Source organism: Fusarium tjaetaba (genome assembly GCF_013396195.1).
Source record: "Fusarium tjaetaba strain NRRL 66243 chromosome Unknown NRRL66243_c0000549, whole genome shotgun sequence".
In the NCBI taxonomy this organism is placed as follows: domain Eukaryota; kingdom Fungi; phylum Ascomycota; class Sordariomycetes; order Hypocreales; family Nectriaceae; genus Fusarium; species Fusarium tjaetaba.
This window is the reverse complement of record NW_023501745.1, coordinates 1-25,971: the sequence shown is the minus strand read 5'-3', so window position 1 is coordinate 25,971 and position 25,971 is coordinate 1. Positions and strand designations below refer to the sequence as shown.

Genomic DNA, 25,971 nt, shown 5'->3' with positions numbered 1-25,971 from the left:
TGATACCGACAGTATATCTGCCTATTTTCGCCCATCAATGTGCTTCTTACACCTCGCTTTCATCCATCATCCGTGGCGCTCAAAAATTTTGACCCTTGAACATCTTTCCCGAAATTTAATGACCAGGGACATTATACGAAATGTCTTTCTGCATGTGGTTTGGTGTATAGCACACCCAGTCCCGGTCTCTTGTAAGGGAGAGACACCAGTCAATTGTTTCGCAATTTTGAAGTTTGTGGAGGGGTTTTATCTCGAAATAAATGATTCTGAAAATTTATGCCTCCTTCTTGAGTCTCTTGGGATCGGCTGCACCTTGCTGGGTCTGATCATCTTGCCGTTTCTGGTTTCCGGGGCCATTGGGGGGACAAGAGAGGCCATTGTGCTTCAGCGTGGCAGGTTTAAAACTGCTGAACGACTTTGATTGAGAGCTGCCGTTGTGACTGAACGACCGTGAGCCCCCTGGCTGAATAGCACTCGCTGAGCCAAACGTGGCCGCCGAGCGTGCCTGTGTTCCAAAACCCTGTGCCACATTGACTTGTGAGCCTTGCTTATTCGCTCCGAGGTTGAAGTCGAAAATAGGATTTACATCTCGCGGCTGGTCGGTGAATTGGAAGCTCTGAGACGGCGCTGGAAGTGGTGGCCATTGATATGTTGACTGTTGGTAATAACGATTGTTCTTGTTTGATTCCTGTAGTCTGTTGTACCGAGACCAAAGGCTCTGGTAGTTGCGGCCTGCCTGTTCACTGGCCTTGCTCATGTCGGAAATCTTTTGTTTGGACTGTTCTGCATCTTTCGAAAGCTCTTGGATCTTCTTGTTGGCCTCATCGAGGCGAGCTGATTGCTCCGTTGCAGAGTTTCGCGATCGTTCTAGATCCTTCTTTGCGTCTGCAAGTTCTCTCTCAGCAAGTCCTCGGCTGTCTTTGCAGGATGAAAGCTCATTCTTGACACTTTGAAGCTCCATGGACAGTTGTCGTTCCTGCTGTCGAGACGCAGTGAGAGCAGCCTCTTTCTGAAGCATTTCCGCCGACGGGTCGTCAGCTCTCTCTTTCAAAGCTTCATAATCGGAGGTGAGCTTGACAAAATGATCCAAAGTCGCCTGCTCTCTTTTCTGAGACTGATCAAGAAGGTTGGAGGTTTGCTCCACCTGGGCCGAAAGGCGATGCTCGCGCTCATGGGCTTCATCTAGGAGTGCCGTCTTGGCTCGAAGAAGTTCAGTGAGAAGTTCAGCTTCCCGCTGCGAATTGGCTTGAATAGCCAACTCTGCCTTTTCGAGTTTTGCAGAGAGTTCTTTCTCCCGCTGCGAAGGAGTGTCCTCCTGTGATTGTTCTGCCGACATGACGACAGTTTGGGAGACGTAAGAAATGGGAGGAGTCTCGTCCACGCGCTGCAGAGGTGAAGGGAATAATCAAATGGTGAAGTAAGAGAGGGAGCGGGTAAGCGTAAGTGTAAGGTAGAGGAGAACAATAATGTTGCCTGCGCCACTGATTCAGTGACGAGGTGAAAAGACCAGGCTGAGCTGCCAGTGCCCGGCAGGTGTCAGGCAATGGAGCCAAACGAGCAGTGGAGAGGAAACAAATTATAGGGGAGCGGGTGAGTGCATGAGGGCTCGGCTTGATCGAGGAAGGATCTGAGTAAAACATCTCGTGGCCTTACCGCCTGTGGCCTTGAAACAGAGGTACCTCATGCTTCCCCTACTCCAACCCCCGTAAAACAACCACAGGCAATGAAGCCATGTGAAGTGCGCCCACCCAAGTGTAAACGTCTGAAAAGATTGATCTAAAGTTCACAAAACCGGGACAAGTCTCTGGTGTCTTCCTATCGAAAGTCATGTACTTGGAAATCATCATTGCCTGCAAAATGAAGAAGAAGACGAAGAAGATAGTGATAGGATGGACCCTCTTTGACCTGCAAGGCTTCTTCATAGTCTCACATGGCCTTGACGCAGTCCCGGATGGAGGCACAAATATAGCAGCTATAACAGTTCCTCCTAGAAGCAGATAGTTCTGAAAAATGGCGGACCAGGAACTTTCAAGGCGGATGAATCTTCCAGTCGTCGCAAAAGCAATAAAGCCAGGCTCGAACACCATGATTACGATAGCCACAAAAGTGCCTGCCAGCCCATGGATATCTGCGGCTAGAGGTATGATGTCCCCCCAGTGACATCCAAGTTGCAAGACAAGGCATGCTGCAATTGAAAGACGGGCTGCCTCTGGGAGACTCAGGAGGTTGACAATCAAGATCCCCAGAAGGATGACGAATATGACAGCATGTTCAAGGGCAGCCTCAACGTGTCTCCTTATAAAGCTGTCGGCTGGAGGTAGCTTCGCATCACGCGCTACTTCTACATCCTTAGCTGCGTAGTATTGAGCTACCCTGGCAAGGCTGAAAAACAGAGGCAAGCTAACCCCTATCGATGCCATAACTGTGTCGTGGTCCACATAACTTGTGAAAGTGCTGATGCGTGATACACATGCAACTGTCAAGATCGTGCCAAACGGAACGTACAAACGCCCCCATGGATTAGATCGGGAGGCATTATGCGGGTAAGCGAGCCTTGCGACCAAAGTTCCCGTTATGCCGAGTGCAACGGCAATAAGGCTGTGAAGTGACAGTCGATGTGTTTCGCCAGGACTCAAGGGCCGTCCAAGGTAGATTCCATACAGAACCAAGCTTGACAGAAGCGTAGCGCTACAGGCGACTGCCAGCAACGAGTGCGATATCGGCACTGCGAACTGGTAGAGGTAGGTGACCTTGTACCTCACGGGATCAACTCTGATGATCTCGAGGCGTCTCAAGTGTTGAAAGGCAGTATATGTAGAGTATGACCCAAAAACTAAGATTCCGACGGCGCTTATCCAGTCGGCAAGGTTATAGGGGTCAGTGAGGGCGTGGGTGAGGGTGTAGACAGCGCTCCCGATACGACCCAAGATCAACAGTAACGTCGATCCCAAGGAAACGGCGTACAACAACTTTGAAGTTTTGAGTTTATAGCCAGCCATTCGTAGTGTCATGACAGATCCTGGCCCCAGATCACCAAGCTGTGACGCAAAGTAGATGTAGAGGGGTTTGATCTGGTGTATCGGTGGAGAAAGAATGACGTTGGCTGTCGCAAGGAGACATGCCATATGATGTACGAAGAGTTCCATAGAGTAGAAACGTGTCTGAGGCAGCTCGTTGGACCATAATGCAAGCTGTGATACGACGCAGACTTTCCCTGCATTGTTCAGGGGCTGATCAACTCCCCATGGTGTAGTTCTCGCAGCTTGGACACAGGACGGCAGAACCACGGTAAGACCAAAGGCCATTCGAACAAGTGTGATCACGAGGGGCACAAGCTTCCGTAATTCGTCTTCGTTCTTGAGCCGTTCATGGACTGCTGGAGCATACTTGCCGAGGAGGTATTCAGCCAGGTAGTAAACATGCCAGTAAACAACACTGGACACGAGGAATCCAGAAAGAATCGTGGGGCCGTTAAAGTGTTCCATGGCTGTTGTTTCTGATGAATAGTAAAAGGCTTTTGAGGAGCATTCCTAAAGTTGAGTGTGTAAAGATGAAGAACCCCAAACGTCCCCGAGATAACACCTGTCCTTGTTTACCGATTTAACCTTTGGTAAACAAAAGCCCCGAAACTCTACGTGCTCTTGACACGTAGGTAATGGCTGGCTGAACTGCTTATAAATTCCAGATGTATTGCGTGAGATGTCGTAATTGAATTTCCTTCATCCTTGCAACTGTTCAATCATGGCAAACACGATGACTGAAAAGATCGAGGAGGTCGCTGGAGACGAAGTCCAAGAACAACATGGAGATAAAGTAGAGCTCAGTCACACTCGAAAGTTGAGTATCCTGATTGTGATGAATACGGTTTCTCTTGTTCAGTCATTCGATGCGACCTGCATCTGCGTTGTCCTTCCTGTAAGTTTACCCCTCCCTCCCAGTTGTGAAGCCGTCACCAACACATATCCAGTCACTCGCAAGAGAACTGAATGCATCCTTTTCCGAAAGCCTGAGCATGGGCTCCGTGTTCCTGTTAGCAACAGCTATAGCCCAGCCCATCTTTGCCGAAATGGCACATGTCGTCGGCAGAAGGCCAGCATATGTGGCATCCCTCGTCGTATTTATCGCTGGAACAGTGCTCTGCGGCTCTGCGGAAAGCAGCATAATGCTTCTTACAGGTCGAGCTGTGCAAGGAGTAGGATCAGGAGGACCTCAGGCATTGTCGGGTATAATCCACGCCGATATGTTCACGATCCGTGAACGTTCGCGGTGGATGTCGTATCAACATGTGTCTTGGGCTTTAGGAACTATTGCTGGACCCATAATTGGAGGAGCCGTTGTTCAGAATAAAGATTCGCAATGGGTTTGTATCCCTTATTGCCATACCACATGCTCCGATGCTAATCGTCTCAGAGATGGATCTTTTGGTGCACCCTTCCATTGCTCGGAGGTAGTCTGATAGGAGCCATGTTTCTCCTAGGATATGACAAAGGGAAGCGAAACCTGCATCTCATCAAGAACCTCGACTGGATGGGAATTCTTCTTTATATCATCGCGAGTGTCAGTCTTTTACTGCCTCTGACTTGGGGTGGCTCACGCTTCCCCTGGAACTCACCGGCAGTAATCGCTCCTCTAGTCGTTTCGTTCCTCGCATTCCTAGGGCTGGGACTTTACGAGAAGACGACTAAAAAGCCCATGTTTCGAAAGAGTTTGTTCCGTCATCGATCGACAGTCCTCCAGTTTGCCAGTGCCACTATCCACGGCAGTCTCATGTGGATGGTTCTTTATTATCTTGCCGTGTACTTTCTTGCCCTCAAAGGCCTGACACCGCTTATGGCTGGTGTATGGGCACTTCCGGCTACTGTCATTGTTGCCCCTATGGCGGCTGTCGTAGGGATTGTGGCATACAAGACAGGACGATACATGGGCTTCTTGCTTGGTGGTTGGACTCTTATGGTCACCATGTTTGGAGTTATGACAATTCTTGACAAGGACACCCCTACGTGGGTGATCTTGGTCATGACCCTGTTCCTGGGTATCGCAATGGGCCTACTTATTCCAGTCATGAACATTGGTGTGCAAGCCACAGTCCGAGAGGAGGATGCTGGACATGCAATCAGCATGATCTATCTGCTTCGAACGATGGGCCAGTGCATGGGAATAGCCATTGGTATCGCGGTCTTCTCTGTTCAACTGGAAAAAGAGCTCGGAAAGTTAGGCCTCGACACAGGTCAGATCAGCAATACCTTGAAGATGATCAAAGCCTCTGTCGAATATGGAGGCCTTGGCCAGCACGAGTACATGATGAACGCCGTGGCGAAAGCGTTGCAGTGTCTCTGGATAACAGGTAGCATCTTGGCCGGCCTAGCCTTGATCCTGTGTCTGTTCGCAAGGTGCCCGAAACTTCCAGAGGATCCGCATGGCCCAGTCAGTGCAGAGCTGATGCCGGAAAGTCGTTTCTCGGATGCCGCTATAGGGCGGGTCTGGTATTGTTTCTCTGGCAAGATTCTCCATAAGGCTACGGAGCAATCAAACCAGAGGCACAGTGGTTCATCCGTCCCGAATTAGCCAAGCGGATGCTCGTCTGTTGGTGATGCCCAACATATCCCCCTTGCTTTAGCCGCGATATCGATGGAGTTCCAAGACAATGGGAAGCGAAGCCAAGGGTCGAGATGAGTCTCGTCGATCGTTTGAGCACTCCCAGGGATTGAAGCCCAAATCCACGCCGTTCTTTCTATTATACCCATGCACTGTTGTCTTGACGGAGCAACTGTGTTGACAAGATCCAATCAGGGTATCCGCTGAAGCCTAAGGAATTCGCCTATTCGTTACCAATGCAAAAATTCCTCCTGGGGTTGACGGTCTCACGGGTTAGCCTCCGACAGCAGTTGAGATACGATAGCGGGGACCATGGGTTGAGAGACCCGGGGTGCAGAGTGCAGCTCGGTAGTAAGTATGTATCATCAGATCAGGGAGGCGAGTTGACGATTGAGGTTGGGGGTCATACACAAGCAATTATCGACCCCGGGATGATGAGTTTAGGCTAAAGGGCTCTGGAACGCGAATTGGTTTCAATGGTGAATCTAGAGTTTTAATGTTTTGATTTAATAGTGAATAGTTGGGAAACGGTACATCAACTGAATAGCAGTTGAGTTCCATATTCAGTCACTGTGAGATAGGAATGGATGATGTGGTGTTGAGTCTGTAGCTAGAAGCCAATGGTAGAAGTAATTGGATCATTATCCATAGGTACCTAATTAACGCAGTATCGGGATCCCCCGTCATCAGCTACAGTAGAAGGAAAAGGCTGGTCTTGAAGTAAACGGTCACCGTTTAGTAGCCATGGAATAAGCGACCGTTTGACAAGTCAACTAAAGTAATAAAATGGGATGAAATATTATTATTTGTCTAATAAAACAAATACACCACTGGGCATCAACTCACGATGTCAGCCATGCCTGCTTTGACCTTCTAGAAGAGCTTAGACCCCCTGTCTGTCACTTCCAGGGGCCCTCCATGGCGCCGGAAGAAGTCCCGCGAGGGCAAGCCTGAGTCGGGAACGTTTGCTTGGCACAGGGACAATGGGATGAGGAGCCCGAAAGGGTATGAGAGACATGGGATGAAGCCTGGAACAAGCCTTGGAGGATGGGGGTCATGGCGCACGTGTGAGTCTGTCTGGTCTCCGGGGGCGCCGTGGTCAAAAACTATGCTAACAAGGTTGACCGAGATGATTGATATATTTAGTCGTTTCATATCAAGGTCATCTGTTTGTTAAGTGATACCTATGTACTCGACAAAGGGAACAGACGGAATGTTCAGTTAGAGAGAGGGTGTGACTAGAGTATTTGGCTGGGCCTGATATGAATGGAAGCTTTGTGCCAAATACCTCTCATAAGCCATAGTCACAGCCATTGAACTCTGCCCTGACATGATCTGACTTCAACTCAACTGACTCTCTCTAGTTTCACAAACACTGAACTAACGACGGATCTCATCCCCGTCAAGCCATAACCAGGTCCCGTGATGGGCACCAGCGACGGTCCGGCGCGTCTGTCCGTTGATCCGCGGTCATTCAGGCGCCTCTTTCATTCTTTCATTACTCGCCCAAGTATAGTATCAATGAAAGGGGAGTGAAAGTGAAGCAAACAGCGCACTCTCTTGTCAAGGCGTCAGGGGCATCAAGTCTGTGTTTGTTTCAATACACCTCAGCTCCAGAAGCTAGATCACGTCTTGTGATGCATTTTACAAGGGTCCATCCATGATTCAGAGTGGACTGTGGGGTAAACTGGTACGCCACAGCATTGCCTTGGTTATCGAATCACTTTGTTTGGCGATGGCTTCAAACTCGACTTACATTGTGCTTTGACAAGGCTTGGACATTGGTTCGTTGCTGTTCAATCGTGGGCCATGTTCTTTGGCATCTTGCGCTACAGTACCTGCATACCGTTGGTCGTCTGTCACGTTCAGAGCATTACTGGTAGCATTAGCAAGGCACGACTTGCTATCCCTAAACAAGTTTAACATTTCTTCTCTCTTCACGCGTGACTTGATTTCAGTTTCCAGAAGGACATTCACTTCTTATCTACCTTATCAAATTATCTCACCACATCCCACGCTTCCATCCCCAACCCCAACGGATCCCGCGCAGCACGTCACGTCTCAACCTCCATCACATCCGATGTCGCCAGTATAAGTTAAGCAATGCCTCGAATATATTGTCCGATACCGCCGAGAAAACTCTCTCGCTTCACATGCCAACAGTAGTTCGCAGGATGCATGTGAGTTCCAGCAGCATTACAGCGCATGCCCTGCAGTATGTAATGACAGAGTGATGAAGAATTGCGTGATATCCAACGGCTGAATACGACTTCATTCAATACACACCCTGAAAACTCTGCATCCAATCAATATTTACATCCATCAGCATGATCTTTATGGAAGTACCAGCCAATGTATTGTCATTTACGGAATAGGTCATATGAATACACGCAACAACCACACGGGAGACAACACAAGAGGAGAGAAATGACTTGATCTGTATTCGTAACAACATCTCCCGATAAATCTGCCGTGTCGCTAAATAGAAAGACGCGTCTCGAATACCCATACTTCATAGGTATCTAGTTTATCAAGATATTCGTATGTAAGTATTCGTGAAGCGTCGTGCTGACTACAATCACACATCCCACCCACTCCGACTGGATGTTACAGGAACCAATTACTAGACATCAATTTAATCCTCACATCTCATTTGCCTATTTATTCTTTATTCTCAGCCATTTATTTCTCCTCAGCATAATAATAATCACCAATAACAACCTCCCCACCAATTGCCGCCATTTGCTCCTGCACAAACGCCTCGTAACTCAATGTGACACTCCATTCCCGCATCTTCAAATCATATCGTCGCTACAGCGAGATACCGACGGGAATAGATTCAGGATGCACACAAATGGGCTGCGTAACCCCCACTCTTTTGCACGTTTCACATGTCCAAGATTGGGTACTCTTCTTTGCGAGACGGTGACCACCTTTTTCTATTATCGCCATGGTTACAGATCTACATCAAGTGTAAATACTGGCGGCTCGTAACCGCTGAGAAAGGTATAGATGACCAGTGGCAATGAGCATTATCGTTCAGCTGATCTGGGGTTACATACAAGCTGACAGCTAATATACAGTACATACTTGTACACTCACTCAGAAAGCTTCAGCCTGGCGCCTCTCAGCTGTGACAAAGAACCGCCAACCAAGGCCTATTCTAGGTCTCTTTGTCTTTAGCTGCCGAGCCACCAATCCTCTTGTACTTTCTCGGATCCTTCCGACTCATCATTCTCTTATCGCGAGTGCCTTTCCCGCCTTCCCAGAATCCCCGGCCCTTTCTGCCTATCAGGTATCGGCCGCAGTATCTACACGCCTCAACTGCTGAAGAATAGTTTTGCTCGCGACTACACCAGCCGCAGATGATACGGTTGGCCCATTCGTTAATATGATCTTCCTGATCATCATGGCACTTGTCACAGGGATGAACCCGGCTGCAGCATGAGAAACGGAACCATCGGTAGGACTTTCGGTAGTGCGAGCATGCGCCCTTGTTGGGGAGCTGCTCTCCCGCGTGAAGACCCAGCTTCTCCTGCTTCCGCCGCGGCCCTGCGGTAGGTGGAGGACGCGAACCAGGTGTGATGAAGAGGAACTTGACTTCGGGGATCTTGAAAGTGAAATGACCATGGCAATCTCGGCAAACATTGGTGACAGATGAGCCCCTTACTGAGACAAGACCAGGAGCTGGAGTAGAGCATCTCTCGCAGATTGGGACAAATGTGCTGGGAAGCATATCTGCCACTTTACATCCAGCAAGATCAAGGAATCCAGCCCTAGTAGAATGCTCATGAACCAGTGTAGGTCGATACTTGACGGCAAACGGCGTTGCACATTTCTTACAGCTCGACGTCTTCTCGACGTCAGGCTTCAGGCCCGTGACCTCGTTGACTGTCTTGCATCGCTCGCACTTCACACTGATACCCAAGATGGAGAGCTGAAGTATTTCAATACCGTGCAACTCAATAGACGGAAACGACAGCATGGTACCACGCTCAGGGGTTTCACCTGGCATGGCGACCTGTGGTTCCTTCTCCTCATTCTCTAATACAGCACCGCCTTCATCAGCATCCTCAGAGCTGGAGCTGTCTTCAGATTCGTCTCCATCGACGTGGTTCCACTCAGGGGGTCGTGGGATCACCTGAATATGACTATCTTCGGGCTTTGACGCTGTTTCCTTTGTATCTTGGGGTTGATCTTCAGGTACTGGTACTGCTGGCTCGACCTTTGGTACCTGTGCTTGTGCTTGCTTCGCCAGTTTGTGGATATTTTGTGCAAGGTAGTTGAGATGACTCATGAGAGACATCTGCTGTTGCTCAGCTGCCTTTTCGCAGAATAGGTCCTCCACAGGCTCTGCAACTTCAGGCTCGACATTATTGAGCTGAATGCGAAGGTTCTGCAGGGGATATATCAGCGGAATAATCAGGTGAAGACTCCTGACAGATTGCAGTCCTGGCGGAAGCTCCGAGCGCTTCAGTGGTTGCAATGGCAGCGTGTACACGACGCCGTCAGGAGAACGGCGATACTCGGGTGTCCTCTTCATACGTGCCTCGAGCTGACGAATCTCAAGAGCACGTCGTTCCTTTGCAGCGGCGATTTCATCTCTTGCGTACGACGGCTCTGGGACGTACTTGAAGGGCGTGGGAGCAGGTTTTGGCGGAGTTGGCTCAGAGACCTGCTTGGACTGTACTGGCTCGTTTGCTTGAGGCTTTTGTGCCTCCACATGCCTCGTGTCTCTAAAAGTCACGAGCTTGACTGTCTCGGCCTTTTGCTCAGACAGAAACTTTTCCAAATTCTTGTCCAACTCTCGTGTGTGAGCGAGCAACGTAGCCCCAGGTCTCTCCTCCACGAGTCCATCCCATCCTCTCTCTATATTGATACCAAAACCCCTTGGGATGTCCTTGTTCTTCACATGCAACACCGGCTTCTCATCCGGATATGCGTGCGGGACACGGAGATCACATTCGAGGGCGGCCAGCTCAAAAGGAAAGTCAGGATCCGAGGGCTTAATCTTGAACAGCAATGAAGTCGCACCGTCCGGTGCGGTGATTTCCTTTGGCGAATAGCGTCGCCGCAGCTGATCGATCTGATATGTCCTAGGATCCTGGGCCTGGGATTCTGGCACAGGCTTTAGGACGACTCTAGAGGAAGAGGCTTCAGCCACAGCCTGTTTACGGGTCTGTGGCGAGCCTGACTTTTTGGTAGAGATCATGACGTTTTTAGAGGTGGGCTGTTGCTGGCCAGTCAACGGTGGTATTTTGGCGATGGTTGAAGTTGAAAACTAGATTGACGCGAAAGGAACCCAAACTCCGCACACGTAAAAAAACGTTGCAATGCAGCCTCAAAATAATGGCTATGATTTGTAACTGGGAAATCAATGGGAATGGAGAACGGTGTTGTTTTTATTTTATCGTGATGTTGATGGAGTGGCGAGCTTCTCCACTACTTCTCTGGGGGTTGAATACTTACGTGAGCAGAATCAAGTTCATTAACCCGAAATCGACAGTGACTCATGGGGCGTCACTGTCATTTCCATATGAAGACACTCAACTGAGATTGCCATTTTCCTATTCGATGATTGATGTCGTTTTTGTATTGACTCATAGGTACTTCATATCATTTTGCTGTCTACTAACCCATGATGACTCAATCTTGGAAGACTAGATGCAATATCACTAGCTGAAACCAGCTTTGTAGTCCGCCCAGTCATGTCACCTAATTATAATCATGCAGATGCAAGAATTGGTGAAGAATTCAAACGAAGAAAAATTCAAGCCAGCAACATGCTTTCTTATGTCTCATTGGCTCAAATGTTTGTCCTCTGAAGTTCAAGACGGTCATCCCATATGAGTACCCTGTGTCACGTTAAGAACAAAGAAAGGGCTACGAAGTACACACCCTAATTAATTTTAAACTCTTCCAAGATTTTGTAAACAAAGCCAAGATGCGTGCCTTTCAGGGGAAACCCGCGAAGGCTTAACTACATCGACCCTTGGCACCTGAACTTTGGCCTGTCAATGTCAACGCCAACCACCCGTGTTACAACACAAGGTTGGTCCAGCTTTTTGGTGTGCACAAGACGGTCCACGAGGACGACACTCACATAAGACGAGGCCATGTTTGTTTGACTCGACGGAGGTGACTGTAACAGCTCCTACAGCTGCGTTTGCCGCTGTCTTACGCACAGGAGAAGCAAACTATCGCCTGCAGTCCCTCCCCAAGATCACCCCCGCATCGACGATCGGGTTTGCTTGGTTTTCCTGCTTGCAGACGGGGAACGACATGAAGCGCCCGGAAAGTCGTCCGTTTGGATATTTGTCTCTCGTGAGATGATGGGTCAAGATGATTGGAGCAATATCGACAAGTTCAAAATCCGCATGAGAGATGAGAGAACATCTATTGACATGCCCGTTCGAGACAAGTCACGGGTTGCGCTTCGCGGGGGCTGTGGCTGACAGATCGACGTCGGTGAACGGTACGTTACTTACGAGATATAAGTTATCAATAATCAAGCATAATGCCTGGACAATAGCACTTGGAAGTCATCAGCAGGAATTCAGGCTAAAAGCGTGCATGTTGCAAGCCGTGGTGGCTGAGATCTATCACAAGTCTATTAATGACAGAGCTTGGCCATGTACGAATCGATTCATGAGTAGGGGTCCGTGATGCTGCCCGATAATCTCAAGATGAGCCGTTGTGAGAGCCTGAAAACAAATCAGGCGATGACGGAACACCTAATCAGCTAGGCAATCAGTCAATGTGATAAACATGGCTATATCACAATACGAGGCGGTGATGTCGTGGCACCAGAAGAAAGGCCATCAGCCAAATTTGATTTTGATCTGGTGAGCACCAGGCAGAGAACGTGGCTACTTGACCGCAACAAAGAAGCAATGGGAAAAAGAAGAAATTCAGATGAGAAGTCACTAGATTCATCATCAATTGACATTGACACTTGACAGTCGTGGATTGATGGGCCTGGCCTTGGTCATCACGTAGCATTGCATGTAGGACAAAGCAAGCCATTATGAGGATGGAAGCTGATTACTTGGTAGGCACAGACATATCTGCCTTCATTCGTGTAATGCAATGTCTTTGAGAAGTTTCTTTTTCCTTCTTCGAAAACGGCTCGTCGCATATGAGGGCGCTGTTTGTTGACCCGTGATAGGCAAACAGAAGGGCCAGAGAGTGCGACAAGCGGGTTGAAACATGAGAAATGGAGTGGAGGTCTGTATGTAAGTTACTGCAGGTATTGTTTTTCTTGGTGTTGTATTGTATTTGGAGAGTGTCTCATGTAAGCCCGGGGAAGCAAGAGACATCCATCTTTATTTGTTATACGTTGGGGTTTATAATATGGCATGGTATGGTATGAATCGACAGGCCTCTCTTTATTATTAGAGATGGTGGGTGTATGGGGTGGGTGTGCGCGTCAAAGTGAAAGTGATGGATGCCGAGTAGACCTTTGTCTGTGAGGGAGTGGAGGATGGGATGACAACGAAGCAAGTTGAGTGCCCATATGACCGTGCAAGGCCTGTTGAAGCGACCACAGTGGGCGGTGAGGCCCGGGAACCCGGTGCTGTGTGGTTGATGAAGGCAGAATAGGTGCTGTACCGTTTTTTATTGTTTGTTTTACAGATTTTAAATGAATGCGAATTATTTATTGGCTATTTTATTTTATTTTATTTTCTTTTATCTTTAACGGCAGTCGATACGGTTCAAACGGTAGATCTGGCGGTGATCATGCAAACCACACAACACCCTGACTTGGCAATTCATCTTCTAACTTTAGGGACTCTCATCTTCACCAACTCACGAGGTTGACATTGGATGCCAGTATAGAATTCTATCAGCATGCACTTTGTATGAATATGAATACTAGTCTTTGGTTGGTATTCTATATGGCAGATATTTCCACCTTATTATTCGATTAATTTAAAATTCATCTCCATTGTTCACCGTCTTCAACTCAGTCCCCACGCTCAGTCACTTATCACTTACATACAAATGTACAGCATCTCTCGCCCGCATCAATGCAACACCAACAAGCCCTCAACTGACTCACATACACCCTTCAGCGACAATGGTACCCCATTCATCTCTGAGTCTCACAGCGAGAATAGTCACCCTCGAACTCAGAACATCGGTGAAGGCGCTTTGGGGGGACACACTTCACACTGACGGCCCGTTTCCCTTTCCTGGTAAGTCACGATAACGGAGCACCGTGTATTAATCGACGGTACAGGAGGTAGGTGAGATAAATTTACAACATACGATCCAATAGTCACAGTGCGCTAGAGAACTGCGGCTTGTGGATGGCAGTACAACGCTCCGCCGCTGTGAGACTACCTGCTGAGGCGCCCACGGATACCTACACAAGAGAAGACATGATAACTTCATTGTCTCTCTCTCCACAAGTCGAACTTACATGTCTTGCTGATTCTATAGCAATCAGACTATGTCTCAGCCTCAGATCTAAGCGCTTGTTTACACCCGCTAAGTAAATCAACCGAGAAGCCGAATACCATAAGTTTATTCACGTTTGCGTGACCAAATCTAGGTCACGCTTCTCTTGCCATCATGGCGTTCAGACCCTAATCATCTGCCTCAATCGATCAAGTCAGGGTCTGAGTACACTTTTGTCTCACACGCCTTTCGATCATGAGAAATACCTACAGCTGTCAATATCGAGATAGTATCATGTGGTGTTTTGAGGTATGAACAACACGTACGAGAATATGGCAACTGCTACGTGTCCATGTGAATGCCCTCATCTCGTGAGGGCCAACGTCACCTCGGCTCCGAATGCCTTGTTCATTGTGCCAATCCTTTTTCCCGTATTGGAACTATGCTATCATCCGAGGCTGTCAGAAGCAGTGCGCCATTCAGAACTATTCAGAGAAATCTTGTTCTCGCCAGCCACTGGTATCATCACTTTGCAGGTCTAGGTTAGCAATCATAAAAGTAAATAAACAAAGCACCCTTGTAAAACAAGCTTAACTATAACCCGAAAATTTTCCATGTTCTTATTCATCTCACCCATTCAAGCGAGTACGTTTTGATTGTTCCATCTCTATGTAATTGGTTGCCGTCTCAAGTCGTCTCGTATTGATCGCATTCAATCATCAGGGCCACGCAACCGAGGGAATCTGGCAGCCAACCAAAATCTTCCCTGACACTAGGATAAGCATCCAAAAACTCGGGAAACGATATCTCTAACCTTGTCAACGTATTCGTCGCATTCAGAAATGATGAAATTCGTGGCCTCGTTATTGTGAGAATGTATATAGATTTGATGTTAGATGGCGAGAGAAGGATGATCATAGCAAGACAAGTCAGCGATCTATACAAATATCGATATTCTTATACTATCACTAAGTGCCCGAACAACTGAATCAATATGCAAGATCAAGAGTCCATCTGGATGTACGATCCATCCTTCCCACTTGCTGTGGTTGGTACTGTTGTCTATGGAATAATCTTCCTTGCCATTGCATACCTCACTCTGATCAAGTACCGAGCCTGGTACTTCATTGTTGTAGTTATAGGCTCAGCAATAGAAGTTGCTGCTTATAATCTCAGAATCCATTCTGTTCAGAACCAGTCAGAGATAGTGAGTTGGTCCCTTACTGTTGAGTCTCCTCTCACCTCTAACGAACACGGCAGACGCCTTTTGTCCTGACTCTCACTTACGCGGTCCTCGCTCCGGTCCTTGTAGCTGCTGGAAATTACCTTCTTATTAGCCGTCTCATCCTCGCCGTTCTTCCTCCATCCCACCACCGCATCCTTCGAATTCCAGGCCGTCGCCTTACCCCGATATTTGTTTTCTGCGATGTAATCGCCTTTCTCATCCAAGGCAGCGGTTCTGGTATCGCAAGCTCAGATAACTGGCAAGGAGACATGGAGAGGCTTGGAGTAAAGGTTCTCATAGTCGGACTGGCATTCCAGCTTGCCGCCTTCTCTCTCTTTCTTTGCGTTTTTAGACGTTTCCATGTCCTTGCCCTTCGTATGGCTGTTGAGGATGCTCCTAGGGGTTGGCAGAAACTTGTCTTTGCAGTTTACATCTCGAGTATCTTGATAATGGTAAGTCGTCTGGATATGGTTGCAACACAAGTTAACTTGCCAGGTTCGTTGCATCTTTCGTGTCGTTGAGTTTGCTGGAGGGAGGGATACATATGCCTTCAGCCATGAGTGGCTCTTCTGGGTTTTCGAAAGCCTGCCGATGGCTGTTGCTATAGGTATATTTTGTTTCTATCATCCAAGTCATTATCTCGGAAGAAATGGCGCCCGGTCCAAGTCTGTTCGGACTGAAGATACTATCGAGCTTGCTGAGGGGTCCAAATAGTCTTCGCATAGACTGTCGATCGATCAAGTGTCGACTGGGATATCTAGCAGCTTTTACACCCACAGTCTTTCCGAGATTATATTGAATAGCATGGAAGAAGGATCTAGGTTGGAACGGCTGGTTTGTCACTGGTTCGGTTGTTTTTAGGAACATGTCTGTACCCAGTATTGTTAACAGGCTCTAAAGCTATGTTGCAGCTAAAGAAAGCGTCTCTCCGGCTGGTATAACTGTTCTACCATTGCTTAGAAAAAAAGGTTTCCAAACTTGGTCTTCGTCGTCAAATGAGTAATTGAGACTGTTGATGAATCTCAGGGGCCACTCGCCATATTCGTAGTACTCAATAGGAAGCTTTCGGAGAATTTGCTGCACCCAGACCTTAGACATAGCTTTTCTGCAGTGATAACCTTTCTTCCCTGATGCAGATCGCTTGTCTCCTTCGACTGCCTTCCTGCTCATAACGAATTCAAGAACCAGCATGTGTAAGATGACGAGCTGTGAAGCATAATTCGTGGGGTCGATGAATGAAGCAAAATCGTTGCTGCTTAGGTTTCCTATCCCATCATACAGGAAAGCGAGTTCATGGTAGCCTAAAATTTAGCAATAATTCAACCAAAGTACAAGGGAAACGAACTTTCGGCAGGGTTTGTAGATGCTAAGGTAGCGATTCTTTGCATATGGGCCAAGTATTTTAACTCAGCAACGCTGTGGCACAACGGACCAAGCTTCTGCACACTTTGACAGAATCCTTCGGCAATGACTTTATCCAGATAGTGATTCGTTTCGTGGCCGTCTCGTATTATGGCCTTGATTCTTTCGAGGTAACTGACACGCCCGAATGTCTTGAAGATAGTGTGATCTAAATCAACATGAGGTTGTGTACCGACGAGCCAACCTTAAAAGAATGAGCAAAAGGGGGCCGTAGAGTTTACTGAGGGTTTACTTACAGCCTCTGACCATTGTGAGAAAGTCTATGAGCCCGTCGTTCATGTATGCAGATTGAAAAGTCAAGTTAAGCATCGCTCCAAACGCTGCTTCGGCGTCTTGATCGGTAAGACCAGGTTTTGCGAGGTGCTTATTCAAGGCACTGATTGCTAGAACTCGATGCTTCAAGGCCGCTTTCTCATACCCGTTAGGAGTAATCAAACTTAGGTGAGATGCTCCAAGCCCAAGCATAGAGTGCAGTAAGAAGTCATACTGTTGCGTATTAGTCACATAACCCATAACCATGGCATTCAGCTTACTGAATGTGAACGCTGTGAGGCCATTTGCCACACTGTGAATCCATCTATGGGCAGTGGAGGATAGGCTTCAAAGAGGAAATGCCGAAAGAAGTTGAGATCGTTGTAATCGAACATAACTGGGTCAGTTCGCAGCGGTCGTGAGATGACAACCGCTGAGTTTTGACTACCATGTCTAGGCCTATTCAGGTATTCGCACTCCAGGCCTAAGCGTTCGCATGCACCGCATTCTGGTGTGATCAAGTCGCATTTTACTCTTCTCCGTTTGCAACTGGAGCAACCTGCCCGAGACTTGGTATGGCCTTTTCGAGGGACAGGACGCCTCTTGGTGACGACAGTAGAAGTATTGGAGGCGGCTAAGGAACCTAGCTGGGCAAATGCCGCAGGCTCAGAAGACTGCATAGAGAATGTTGACTATATCAATGATATGTATTTGATTTAGGGTCAAGATCCATTGATGAATCCTGCTGGTGGTTCAGCGTGTCTCGATTCTGCACGTAAGCCAAGGGAACTGGAATTCCTCCGATCCCTGTCAGACATCATTACAGGGCATCCAATCACAACGGTCAACATGCACATCAACTTCATTACAACAAAAATCATCAAGTACGCAGAATATACAGTACTTTTGATTATACATACATGGATATCATCTACCTGCATAACCAATCCTCGCAATGATGAGATTGACAAGCATGTATTCATTCATCGCTCATCTATCTTCATCTAAAAGTCGTTGTCATCCGCTCCCGAAACAATAACATTGTTGACCTTGAGGACCATGCGACATAATTGTGTGGCGAGCTGAAGCTGCTGCTTCTTGCCGATAAGAGGATCGATAACAAAGGCGTCCTTCATGTTGTTGTTTCCGCGTCCCATGCAGTCAACACCAAGCTTTCCTCGGCCCTCAGGACCTGCCTTGACCTGCTGACTCTTGACCTCGGCCAGAGTAGCGATAGGGTTGAGACCACTGTTCTCGGCCAATGTCATGGGGACGGTGTCAAGAGCCTCAGAGAAGGCACGCATGGCGTACTGCTCAAGACCGGGTGTCTTGACGGCCTCATCCTCAACAGCCAGAGAGCAAGCAATCTCAGCAGCGCCACCACCGTAAACGACACGGTTGTCGCGGACCAAGTTTCGCACCACGCAAAGAGCATCATGCAGCGATCTCTTAGCCTCATCGATTATCTAGGTTGTTAGCATTGTTTTCATTCTTGACCATCAACAGAACTCACCATCTTGTTGCTGCCTCGGACAAAGACTGTGACAGCTCGGGTGTTGGCACACTCCTCAATGACAAGCATCTTCTCCCGTGTTGTGCCGAAAGTCATCTCACGGACGATACCAGCACTGCCCAGCTTCTCGGCTGTAAGATCCTCAAATCTGGGAACAATTCGGCCGTTGGTAGCAATAGCAATCAACTCAATCTCAGGACCACCGACCCATCGGACGGCTGGTAGCTCGTTCTGGAGGAGGAGATGGTTGGCCTCATCATCGAAACCCCACTGGCAAATAGCCAGGTTAGCACCTGTGTCCTTGATCTGCTGGATCATCTCAATAAACTTCTCCTTCTCATAGTTTTGCAACTTCTTGAACTCCTCGACGCTGGTAATATCCAGGTGGTGCTTGGTCTTGGGCTTTGGGGGCTCGAACGCGCATGTGAGAATGGCAATCTTGGCATCCCGGACTTCTGAAGGCATCTGAGGGTGAGAAAAGTCCTTATCGACAATGACACCCTTGACGAGAAGGGTATCCTCGAGGGCTCCTCCGACCTTTCCATCAACCTTGATCAACTCGAAATCGACATCCTTTCGCTCGAGGTCAGCAACAGAGAGAACGGCATCAACGGCGATGTTGGCAAATTGATCATGAGATTTGGACACAATCTTGCTGCCGAGACTTGTTCGAGCGACCTTGACAAGGTTGGAGGTCTCTTCTCGGGAGAACTCAATGGTATCTGAAATCTTGTCAAGTTCAGCAACAGCGATATCGCAAGCTTGATCGTAACCGTCGGCAATTCGAATAGGGTGGATTCCCTTGTCGATAAGATCGGCAGCCTGTTCCAACAGAGCACCAGCGAGGACAACGACACCAGTGGTACCGTCACCAATCTCATCGTCTTGAGACTTGGAAAGCTCCACTAGTAGCTTAGCAACGTGGTTTGTAATCTCCATCTGCTGTAGAATCGTAGCGCCATCGTTCGTCACGGTGATATCTCCATCGGGGGAGATGAGAATCTTGTCGAGTCCACGGGGTCCGAGAGAGGACTTGACGATGTTGGCGACTGTTCGAGCGGCGAGAATATGAGACTTGACAGCTTCGTTGCCAAACTGGCGCTTCTTCTTCCCCTGACTAAAAGATATTATTAGAAGGGTTTGGAAATAACGGTGAGACTGCAATGATGGCCAACTCACTCCCTGACGACAATGAAAGGTCGGCCTTGCTCATCCTTCATTACCGCCGCTGTTGTTGTTAGCTGAAAATCACCATCATGGTAAGTCGTCGCAATTACCATTTGACACATCCAAATCTGTCCCCTCGTTAGCTACCCCTCGCCCCTCATCAACAAAACTGTGCAGGACTCACTCAATGAATCCATTTTGACTGTGGCTTGTCCACCCGTGGGGAGCTGTATCCGCTAGAGTAAAGGCGTTTACGGCGATGTCGAAAAAGTCCCACGAAATATGGTGGCAGCCTGGAGCTTCTATCGTTTTCTTGATCGAATCTCCCACCTCAATTTTTTGAAGATTTGGGTGCCTTGCACACACACCGATGCGCGGCGCGGGGAAACAAGATAGTCCGAATCAGGGGTTAGGCATGACCCCGCTAGCCCCGCCACAACCTTAGGCTTCAGCAGTTGGTTCAGTGAGATCATAAGTCGTGAGCGCGAACCCCACTACCAGCTTGCCCACACCAATAGTCGATACATCATTAAAACACATCCAGACCTTATCCTAAGTTAATCTTGGAACACAAACTCTCCGAAGCAGATCGAGAAGTTTGCTTGCGACTGTTTTAAAGTCTACATTCTTGTTCTTCTTTTCTGGCTATAAAGGCCCTGATACCCTCTGTTCTTCGCCCTCAGGCTCTTCCCTCTGTTAATACCCTCCAGTAACTGAGCCACACCACATCTTTCAAACGAACCCATCTTTCGCCTTACCAGTCCAGCTAGACAAGATGTCGCGCCATCGAATCGTTCACACTTTCAATGCAAGCGATATAGTATCCGAATTTGACGGAGATGACTATGAAGACGAAGTAGAAGACGAGCTCAGCCCAGAAGATCGCCAGGCCATGGAGGAGGGAACAGCAGAGGTCCGTCGAGCTCTAGGCACTGAAGCGAACAAGGTGACAAAAGCACAAATCGAGGAAGCTTTGTGGCACTATTACTACGATATCGACAAATCAGTCACATATTTAATGAAGACATTCATTGCTCCGGCCCCCAAACCAGCAAAGAAAGCGCCAGAAGGTATGTCAGTCTTTTTTTCTGCTTCGCAACGCCTTTTTGGGACTGGAGCAGACCACAGACGTCTGTCAAACGAGCATACGTCTATCATGGATCCTCCACCCGCTCTGGGAGTTCCGGCATGGCATTTTGACGACATGCCATGGATGAACGTACCTGAAGAACGTCGGACTGTCTTTATTGAGCCAGAGCGTCCTCGTGGTGGCTTATTGGGAGGTGGCGAGGGGCCTCCCAAGATGTCAAAGCTTCAAGCTCTTGCGGCCGCTAGGAAGAAGAAGACCGAAGAGAAAAAGGAGCTGGAACGGGCCGGAAAGGGTCTGGAAAGACTTTCCATCAATGAGTCACAAAAAGAGAACCAGCCAGTCTTGGGTCAAGCTCGCCAGGCTCCTGAACCTACACTACAAGTCAGATTGCCGCCTCAAGAGGAATCAACAGAGGCTGCAGCTATCACCGACAACCAGAAAGACATCAATTCTGATCCCAAGGGATGGCTTATGGATGAGGGCCTTCCGGTCATGATGCCTCGGGCTGCCCCATCCGCCTTTGCCAGGACGCTCTTTGGATCTGCTCCGTCCAAAGCCCCAAGGCCTGACGAGATTTTTGCTATGCCATATACATCCTCTCCCATTTATGTCGCCGAAGCTTTCGCCGAACCCAGTCCCGATGACGTGGTGCTCGCAGCTCAGGCGAAAGGTTCGAGTTTTGCAAGGACGAAATAATCGGCTAATCTAATTCCATTCAGCGGGGAAAAAGCCAGTAGCCAAGGCTCCTAAAAAGGCCCAAAAGGAGAAAGACAAGGACGTTTCTCAAGTCGAAAAGGACGCTGCGGAGTTGAATGTTGTTGAGGCTCCGCCCCCTAAGAGCAAGGGGCTTGATGTTTTGAAGGAATATGAAAATAGTTCCAACAAGAGAAGTATCAGTTTTGTTGTAGTCGGTAAGTTCACCTGTTTTCACCTATGTTCCAGGCTAATCAAGTAGGACATGTCGATGCTGGCAAGAGTACACTGATGGGCCGCTTGTTGCTGGAACTTAAATTTGTCGAGAAGCACACTATTGATCGATACCGAAAGCAGGCTGAAAAGTCTGGCAAACAGTCTTTTGCCCTGGCATGGGTAATGGACCAAAGAAGTGAGGAGCGAGAACGTGGTGTCACCATTGACATTGCGACAAACCATTTTGAGACAGAGAAGACCAGCTTCACTATTCTTGATGCCCCAGGCCACAGGGATTTTGTGCCCAACATGATCGCAGGTGCCAGTCAAGCTGACTTTGCTATCTTGGTCATTGACGCAAATACTGGAGCCTACGAAAAGGGACTTAAGGGGCAGACCCGAGAACATGTGTTTCTCCTACGAAGTCTGGGTGTTCAAAGGCTTGTCATTGCCGTTAATAAGTTGGACATGGTTGGTTGGTCACAGGAGCGTTTTGACGAAATTGCTCAGCAGGTCAACGCATTCCTTGCTGGTCTTGGCTTCCAACCCAAAAACATTGATTTCATCCCTATTTCTGGTCTCAATGGCGACAATCTTGTTCGTCGAACAGAAGACACAGCTGCATCTTGGTACACTGGCCCTACTCTGATTGAGGCTCTCGAAAACTCGGAGCCATCGACAACACGTGCTCTCAAGAACCCGTTCCGAATGGCTATTTCTGAGGTCTTCAGATCGCAGCTTGGCACAACGACTATTGCTGGCCGAGTTGATTCTGGCTCTGTTCAGATTGGTGATGCTCTATTAGTGCAGCCAAGTGGAGAAGAAGCATATGTCAAGTCAATAATGGTGGATTCGGACATGCAAGACTGGGCTGTTGCTGGACAAAGTGTCAGTGTTGCTTTGACTAACATTGACCCTATTCACATTCGAGTTGGCGATATGCTATGCCATACCAAAGATCCTATCAGCTGTGGCGACACTTTCACCCTGAAAGCCATGGCGTTTGAGCATCTCATGCCCATGCCGGTTGATCTCCATCGTGGACGACTGCATTCAGCTGGACAGATTGTTTCAATCACAGCAACCTTGGACAAGGCCACTGGGGCGATTGTCAAGAAGAAACCCAGAGTTGTGCAGCCTGGTGGTGTCGCTCGAGTAGTTATCAAACTGGCGGCTAAGGTTCCTCTTGAGTCGGGGCAAAGAGTTGTGATCCGAAGTGGAGGTGAAACTGTTGCTGCTGGCTTATTAGAGTAGCAACACTCATAGAATAAAAGTTTCAGAAAAAATACTATTGATTGTGTTTGATGTTTTGAAAGTGAAGTCATAGTGAATACTGGAGTCAACTGGCGGAGGGAGTGTAAGAAAACATAGGACCTCTATCCTAAGTGGTTAAAAGACTTAGGTGAAGATAAACCTTTGCAAGATTTTAAGAAACTTAGTGTGACTTTACCCTGTTTAATTCAGTTACCAAATCAAATTTCTCGAGTCTTTTGCTCCCGAAGGCTGAATGATGCTCAGGAAGAGTAGTGCTCATTGTTCATCTACGGTCATACATACTGGCTGATTTCTGAATCATCCACATGCTATTGAAGCGTTTACCATTCTCGACAAGGGAATATGTAATCACGTTATGACATCCATCTGATCTATACCATCTCCAGGACGGAGAGGGTTCATTACAATCAGTAACTACACATCCTGTCATGAATAAGAGCCCGGATCACAAAGTCTACTGGCAACTACACACTCATATACGGATTTTGAAACCAAGATACGTCATACATGGGGAAAAGCGCGGGATTTTTGAAATCAGATTAGAAATCCAAGGGATAAGAGCGATGAAAGTTACCGAGTGCCAAAGAAAATATGCAGGAAACTTTGTCATATCAATCACGTTCAAGGGATCGACGGAAGGAGATTTTATATGGAGCCTAGAGTTCACTGCATGTCATGATGCATCGGAGGAGCTTCAGGAATCTTGGCAAATACAGAACGACTAAGCTAAACTTGCATGCGTCATGCATAACTAATCATGTATCACTAATCGTACAATCGGTTTACACCTTTCTCCGAGCACTGAGCAGAAGCCTTAGTCCAAAAGTCCCTTCTTTCCGTCACCGTCAGCATCCTTCATGGGGTTGAGACGGTCGATCAGGGAAGGTTTCTTGCCAGTCTGCATGCCAACGCCAGAATCACCACGGGACTGTGGATGTTAGTTTAGTCCAATTCATGAATGGTAAGAACACTTACGTGTTGACTGTTCAAGGGGTCATTGTGAAGAGATCCGGTCTTGACCTGGTCATACTCGCCGGTGTGAGGCTTGTTGAGGCCAGCAGTGTTGGTATTTCCAATACCACGGTTGCTGGAGCCAAAGTTGCTCATGTTACCAGTGGTACCCATAGACTCTACACCTGATCCAGCACCAGCGGTTCCAGGAATACCAGTACCAGACTGGAGACCACTGTTGCTGCCGATGCCTCGGTTACCTTCAAGTGTAGAGGGAGCAGCTGCAGCACCTTCACGGTTTTGGTGATGAGAGTGAGCGGCGCCAGCAGCGGCGGCGGCGGCTCCAGCTCCAACACCAGTTCCGGTTGAGCTGCCAAGGCCACGGTTCTTTGTCTTGGATGACTTGCCCAAACCGCGGGACTCCTCGTCACTAGAGCTCACAGAGCTGCTGCTAGAAGCAGATCCACGGCGTTCCTTGTGGCCAATACCGTGTCGGTGCTTGCGAGTAGCTGCAGCAGCCCCAGCGCCTGCTGCAGCGCCAGCGGCCAGACCTTCAGTGTTGCGTCCCATACCTTGGCCCTCTCGACCAGAGAGGGCCTGGTTTTCACCGTAGTTGTCACCATAGCCGTGAAGGTGCATAGATTTGTCACCTTCAAGTTGTTCGCCCTGAAGCTCTCGTCGGTACGGCTTGGGGCAACCCTCAAACTCGGTGAGCTTCTGAGCTGCTCGCTCCTTGAGACCGCCACGCTCATGCGTGAACTCTTCTAGAGTCTTAGTTGGTAGAGTAGAAGTTCCATGGTGAACAGGTGCTGCGTGGTGGGTTTCGCTGCCGATCAAATTAGCTCAGTGTCCTCTTCCTCATCACGATCAGCATATGTAACGCACTGAATGGGTATCGTGGTGTGAACGACGTGCGGCTGGACAGTCTCTTTATTAATCACGGGCTGTACATGCTCATGGACATGGTGATGAACTGTGGTTATTGTTGTTAGCTTTGCTGTGGGTTAATGAGGTTTGGGTGACTTACTTCGTTCACCGGTGACAACGGGAGCAGCCTCAGTAGAGTGAGTGGTACTGTGGGTCTCAGTGGTATCTCTGTATTTAGCAGCTTCTCGGTCAAGTGTAGCCCGAGTGTCTTGCTCATTGCCGTGGTGGAAAGTCTTGTGCTCGACAGGGACGAGGTTGTGGTGGTGCTGCTCAGGACTGAGTTTGTTAGCAGTTGCAAACATGTGAGAACGAAAAAGTTACTTACAGAGTCTCCTTGTGAGTGATGGGCTGAACAGTCGTATGATGGTGCTCTTGATGAACCTCCTTATCCAGGGCAGTGGTCACTTGCTCATGCTGATGAGGCATAACATGCTCCTGGGTGACGTGAGGCTTAACATCTTCGTCGACAGTGGTTCTGTGCTTTCCATCATTGGAAAGGAAGCTAGAAACGGCCTGCTTTGCTTTCTCCATTGTGTATGATTTGGGTTATGGGTTGCAAGTGTATGGAATTCAATGGGGGTAATTGTTGCTTGATGTTTTTTTTCGCTGTGGCTTATGTGTTGATGATGATAATGGGATGAGAATATAGCTAAAGAAGTCGGCGTACACTTAAGTTTATATACTTGAATACTCTTTACGTCGTCCCGTTGTCCGAACTGCCCGCCCTCTTCATCATGGGCAGCATCATGGACGTCATCTCATAGCTTTAGCCAACGGTGAGTTCCAACGTGAGCTCCGAGCTATCGAGATTGTGGAGGAGCACATCGAAGCTTCCAATGATGATGACCTCAAGCCTACCATGTCATCCCGCGATCTTCATTTAGCGCGTATCCTGGTCCCCACGGCTACCTCCACGTCAACGGAAGAGGCAGCTCCAGAGTCAGTGCGGCCTGACACCTGCAGCTCAACTACAGCTGAAAGAGGCCTTCATCGACGTCATGATCGAAGAACGATCTGAGCAGATAAAGGGCGAGGCTCAATGCATGTCTCACCCATCCGAGTGGATGGCGTGTTGAGCCTCAGCCGGTAGGAGCAGATGATCCGCAACCGGAAAGCATTGGCGTGTCGAAATTGGTGATAACCTCGTCTAATTTCTCCGAAAGTCAAAGGGATGTGGGGGATAACAAGAAATGATGAGCAGGTTCTGCCAAGCAGAGCTGAGACAAGCTAGACAAGCTAGAC

General features: G+C 48.4%; 9 protein-coding genes across 9 annotated transcripts; 3 read left to right on the top strand and 6 right to left on the bottom strand.

The window, feature by feature from the left end:
- Window positions 1–274: 274 nt before the first annotated feature.
- FTJAE_14115 (uncharacterized protein) lies at window positions 275–1,336 on the bottom strand (the record flags this gene model as incomplete). Its single annotated transcript, XM_037347322.1, has 1 exon — window positions 275–1,336. The coding sequence occupies one exon, from the start codon at window positions 1,334–1,336 to the stop codon at window positions 275–277; it is 1,062 nt and encodes a 353-aa protein (XP_037198878.1).
- A 355-nt stretch (window positions 1,337–1,691) lies between these two features.
- Window positions 1,692–3,485, bottom strand: FTJAE_14114 (uncharacterized protein; the record flags this gene model as incomplete). Its single annotated transcript, XM_037347321.1, has 1 exon — window positions 1,692–3,485. The coding sequence occupies one exon, from the start codon at window positions 3,483–3,485 to the stop codon at window positions 1,692–1,694; it is 1,794 nt and encodes a 597-aa protein (XP_037198877.1).
- Window positions 3,486–3,741: 256 nt separating this feature from the next.
- Window positions 3,742–5,565, top strand: FTJAE_14113 (multidrug transporter; the record flags this gene model as incomplete). Its single annotated transcript, XM_037347320.1, has 3 exons — window positions 3,742–3,915; window positions 3,968–4,360; window positions 4,411–5,565. 3 exons carry the CDS (start codon window positions 3,742–3,744, stop codon window positions 5,563–5,565), a joined length of 1,722 nt encoding a protein of 573 aa, XP_037198876.1.
- A 3,193-nt stretch (window positions 5,566–8,758) lies between these two features.
- Window positions 8,759–10,807, bottom strand: FTJAE_14112 (uncharacterized protein; the record flags this gene model as incomplete). The annotated part of the gene is made up of 1 exon (XM_037347319.1): window positions 8,759–10,807. The coding sequence occupies one exon, from the start codon at window positions 10,805–10,807 to the stop codon at window positions 8,759–8,761; it is 2,049 nt and encodes a 682-aa protein (XP_037198875.1).
- A 4,185-nt stretch (window positions 10,808–14,992) lies between these two features.
- Window positions 14,993–15,937, top strand: FTJAE_14111 (RTM1; the record flags this gene model as incomplete). Its single annotated transcript, XM_037347318.1, has 3 exons — window positions 14,993–15,205; window positions 15,259–15,675; window positions 15,719–15,937. 3 exons carry the CDS (start codon window positions 14,993–14,995, stop codon window positions 15,935–15,937), a joined length of 849 nt encoding a protein of 282 aa, XP_037198874.1.
- Window positions 15,938–16,123: 186 nt separating this feature from the next.
- Window positions 16,124–17,292, bottom strand: FTJAE_14110 (sterol uptake control 2; the record flags this gene model as incomplete). Its single annotated transcript, XM_037347317.1, has 4 exons — window positions 16,124–16,524; window positions 16,569–16,793; window positions 16,882–17,131; window positions 17,179–17,292. 4 exons carry the CDS (start codon window positions 17,290–17,292, stop codon window positions 16,124–16,126), a joined length of 990 nt encoding a protein of 329 aa, XP_037198873.1.
- Window positions 17,293–17,901: 609 nt separating this feature from the next.
- Window positions 17,902–19,774, bottom strand: FTJAE_14109 (t-complex 1 subunit epsilon; the record flags this gene model as incomplete). The annotated part of the gene is made up of 5 exons (XM_037347315.1): window positions 17,902–18,363; window positions 18,411–19,527; window positions 19,590–19,638; window positions 19,688–19,705; window positions 19,762–19,774. 5 exons carry the CDS (start codon window positions 19,772–19,774, stop codon window positions 17,902–17,904), a joined length of 1,659 nt encoding a protein of 552 aa, XP_037198872.1.
- Window positions 19,775–20,352: 578 nt separating this feature from the next.
- Window positions 20,353–22,830, top strand: FTJAE_14108 (elongation factor 1-alpha; the record flags this gene model as incomplete). Its single annotated transcript, XM_037347314.1, has 3 exons — window positions 20,353–21,337; window positions 21,387–21,578; window positions 21,623–22,830. 3 exons carry the CDS (start codon window positions 20,353–20,355, stop codon window positions 22,828–22,830), a joined length of 2,385 nt encoding a protein of 794 aa, XP_037198871.1.
- An 835-nt stretch (window positions 22,831–23,665) lies between these two features.
- Window positions 23,666–25,260, bottom strand: FTJAE_14107 (uncharacterized protein; the record flags this gene model as incomplete). Its single annotated transcript, XM_037347313.1, has 5 exons — window positions 23,666–23,779; window positions 23,827–24,628; window positions 24,688–24,775; window positions 24,830–25,005; window positions 25,055–25,260. The coding sequence occupies 5 exons, from the start codon at window positions 25,258–25,260 to the stop codon at window positions 23,666–23,668; spliced, it is 1,386 nt and encodes a 461-aa protein (XP_037198870.1).
- Between the last annotated feature and the right edge of the window lie 711 nt (window positions 25,261–25,971).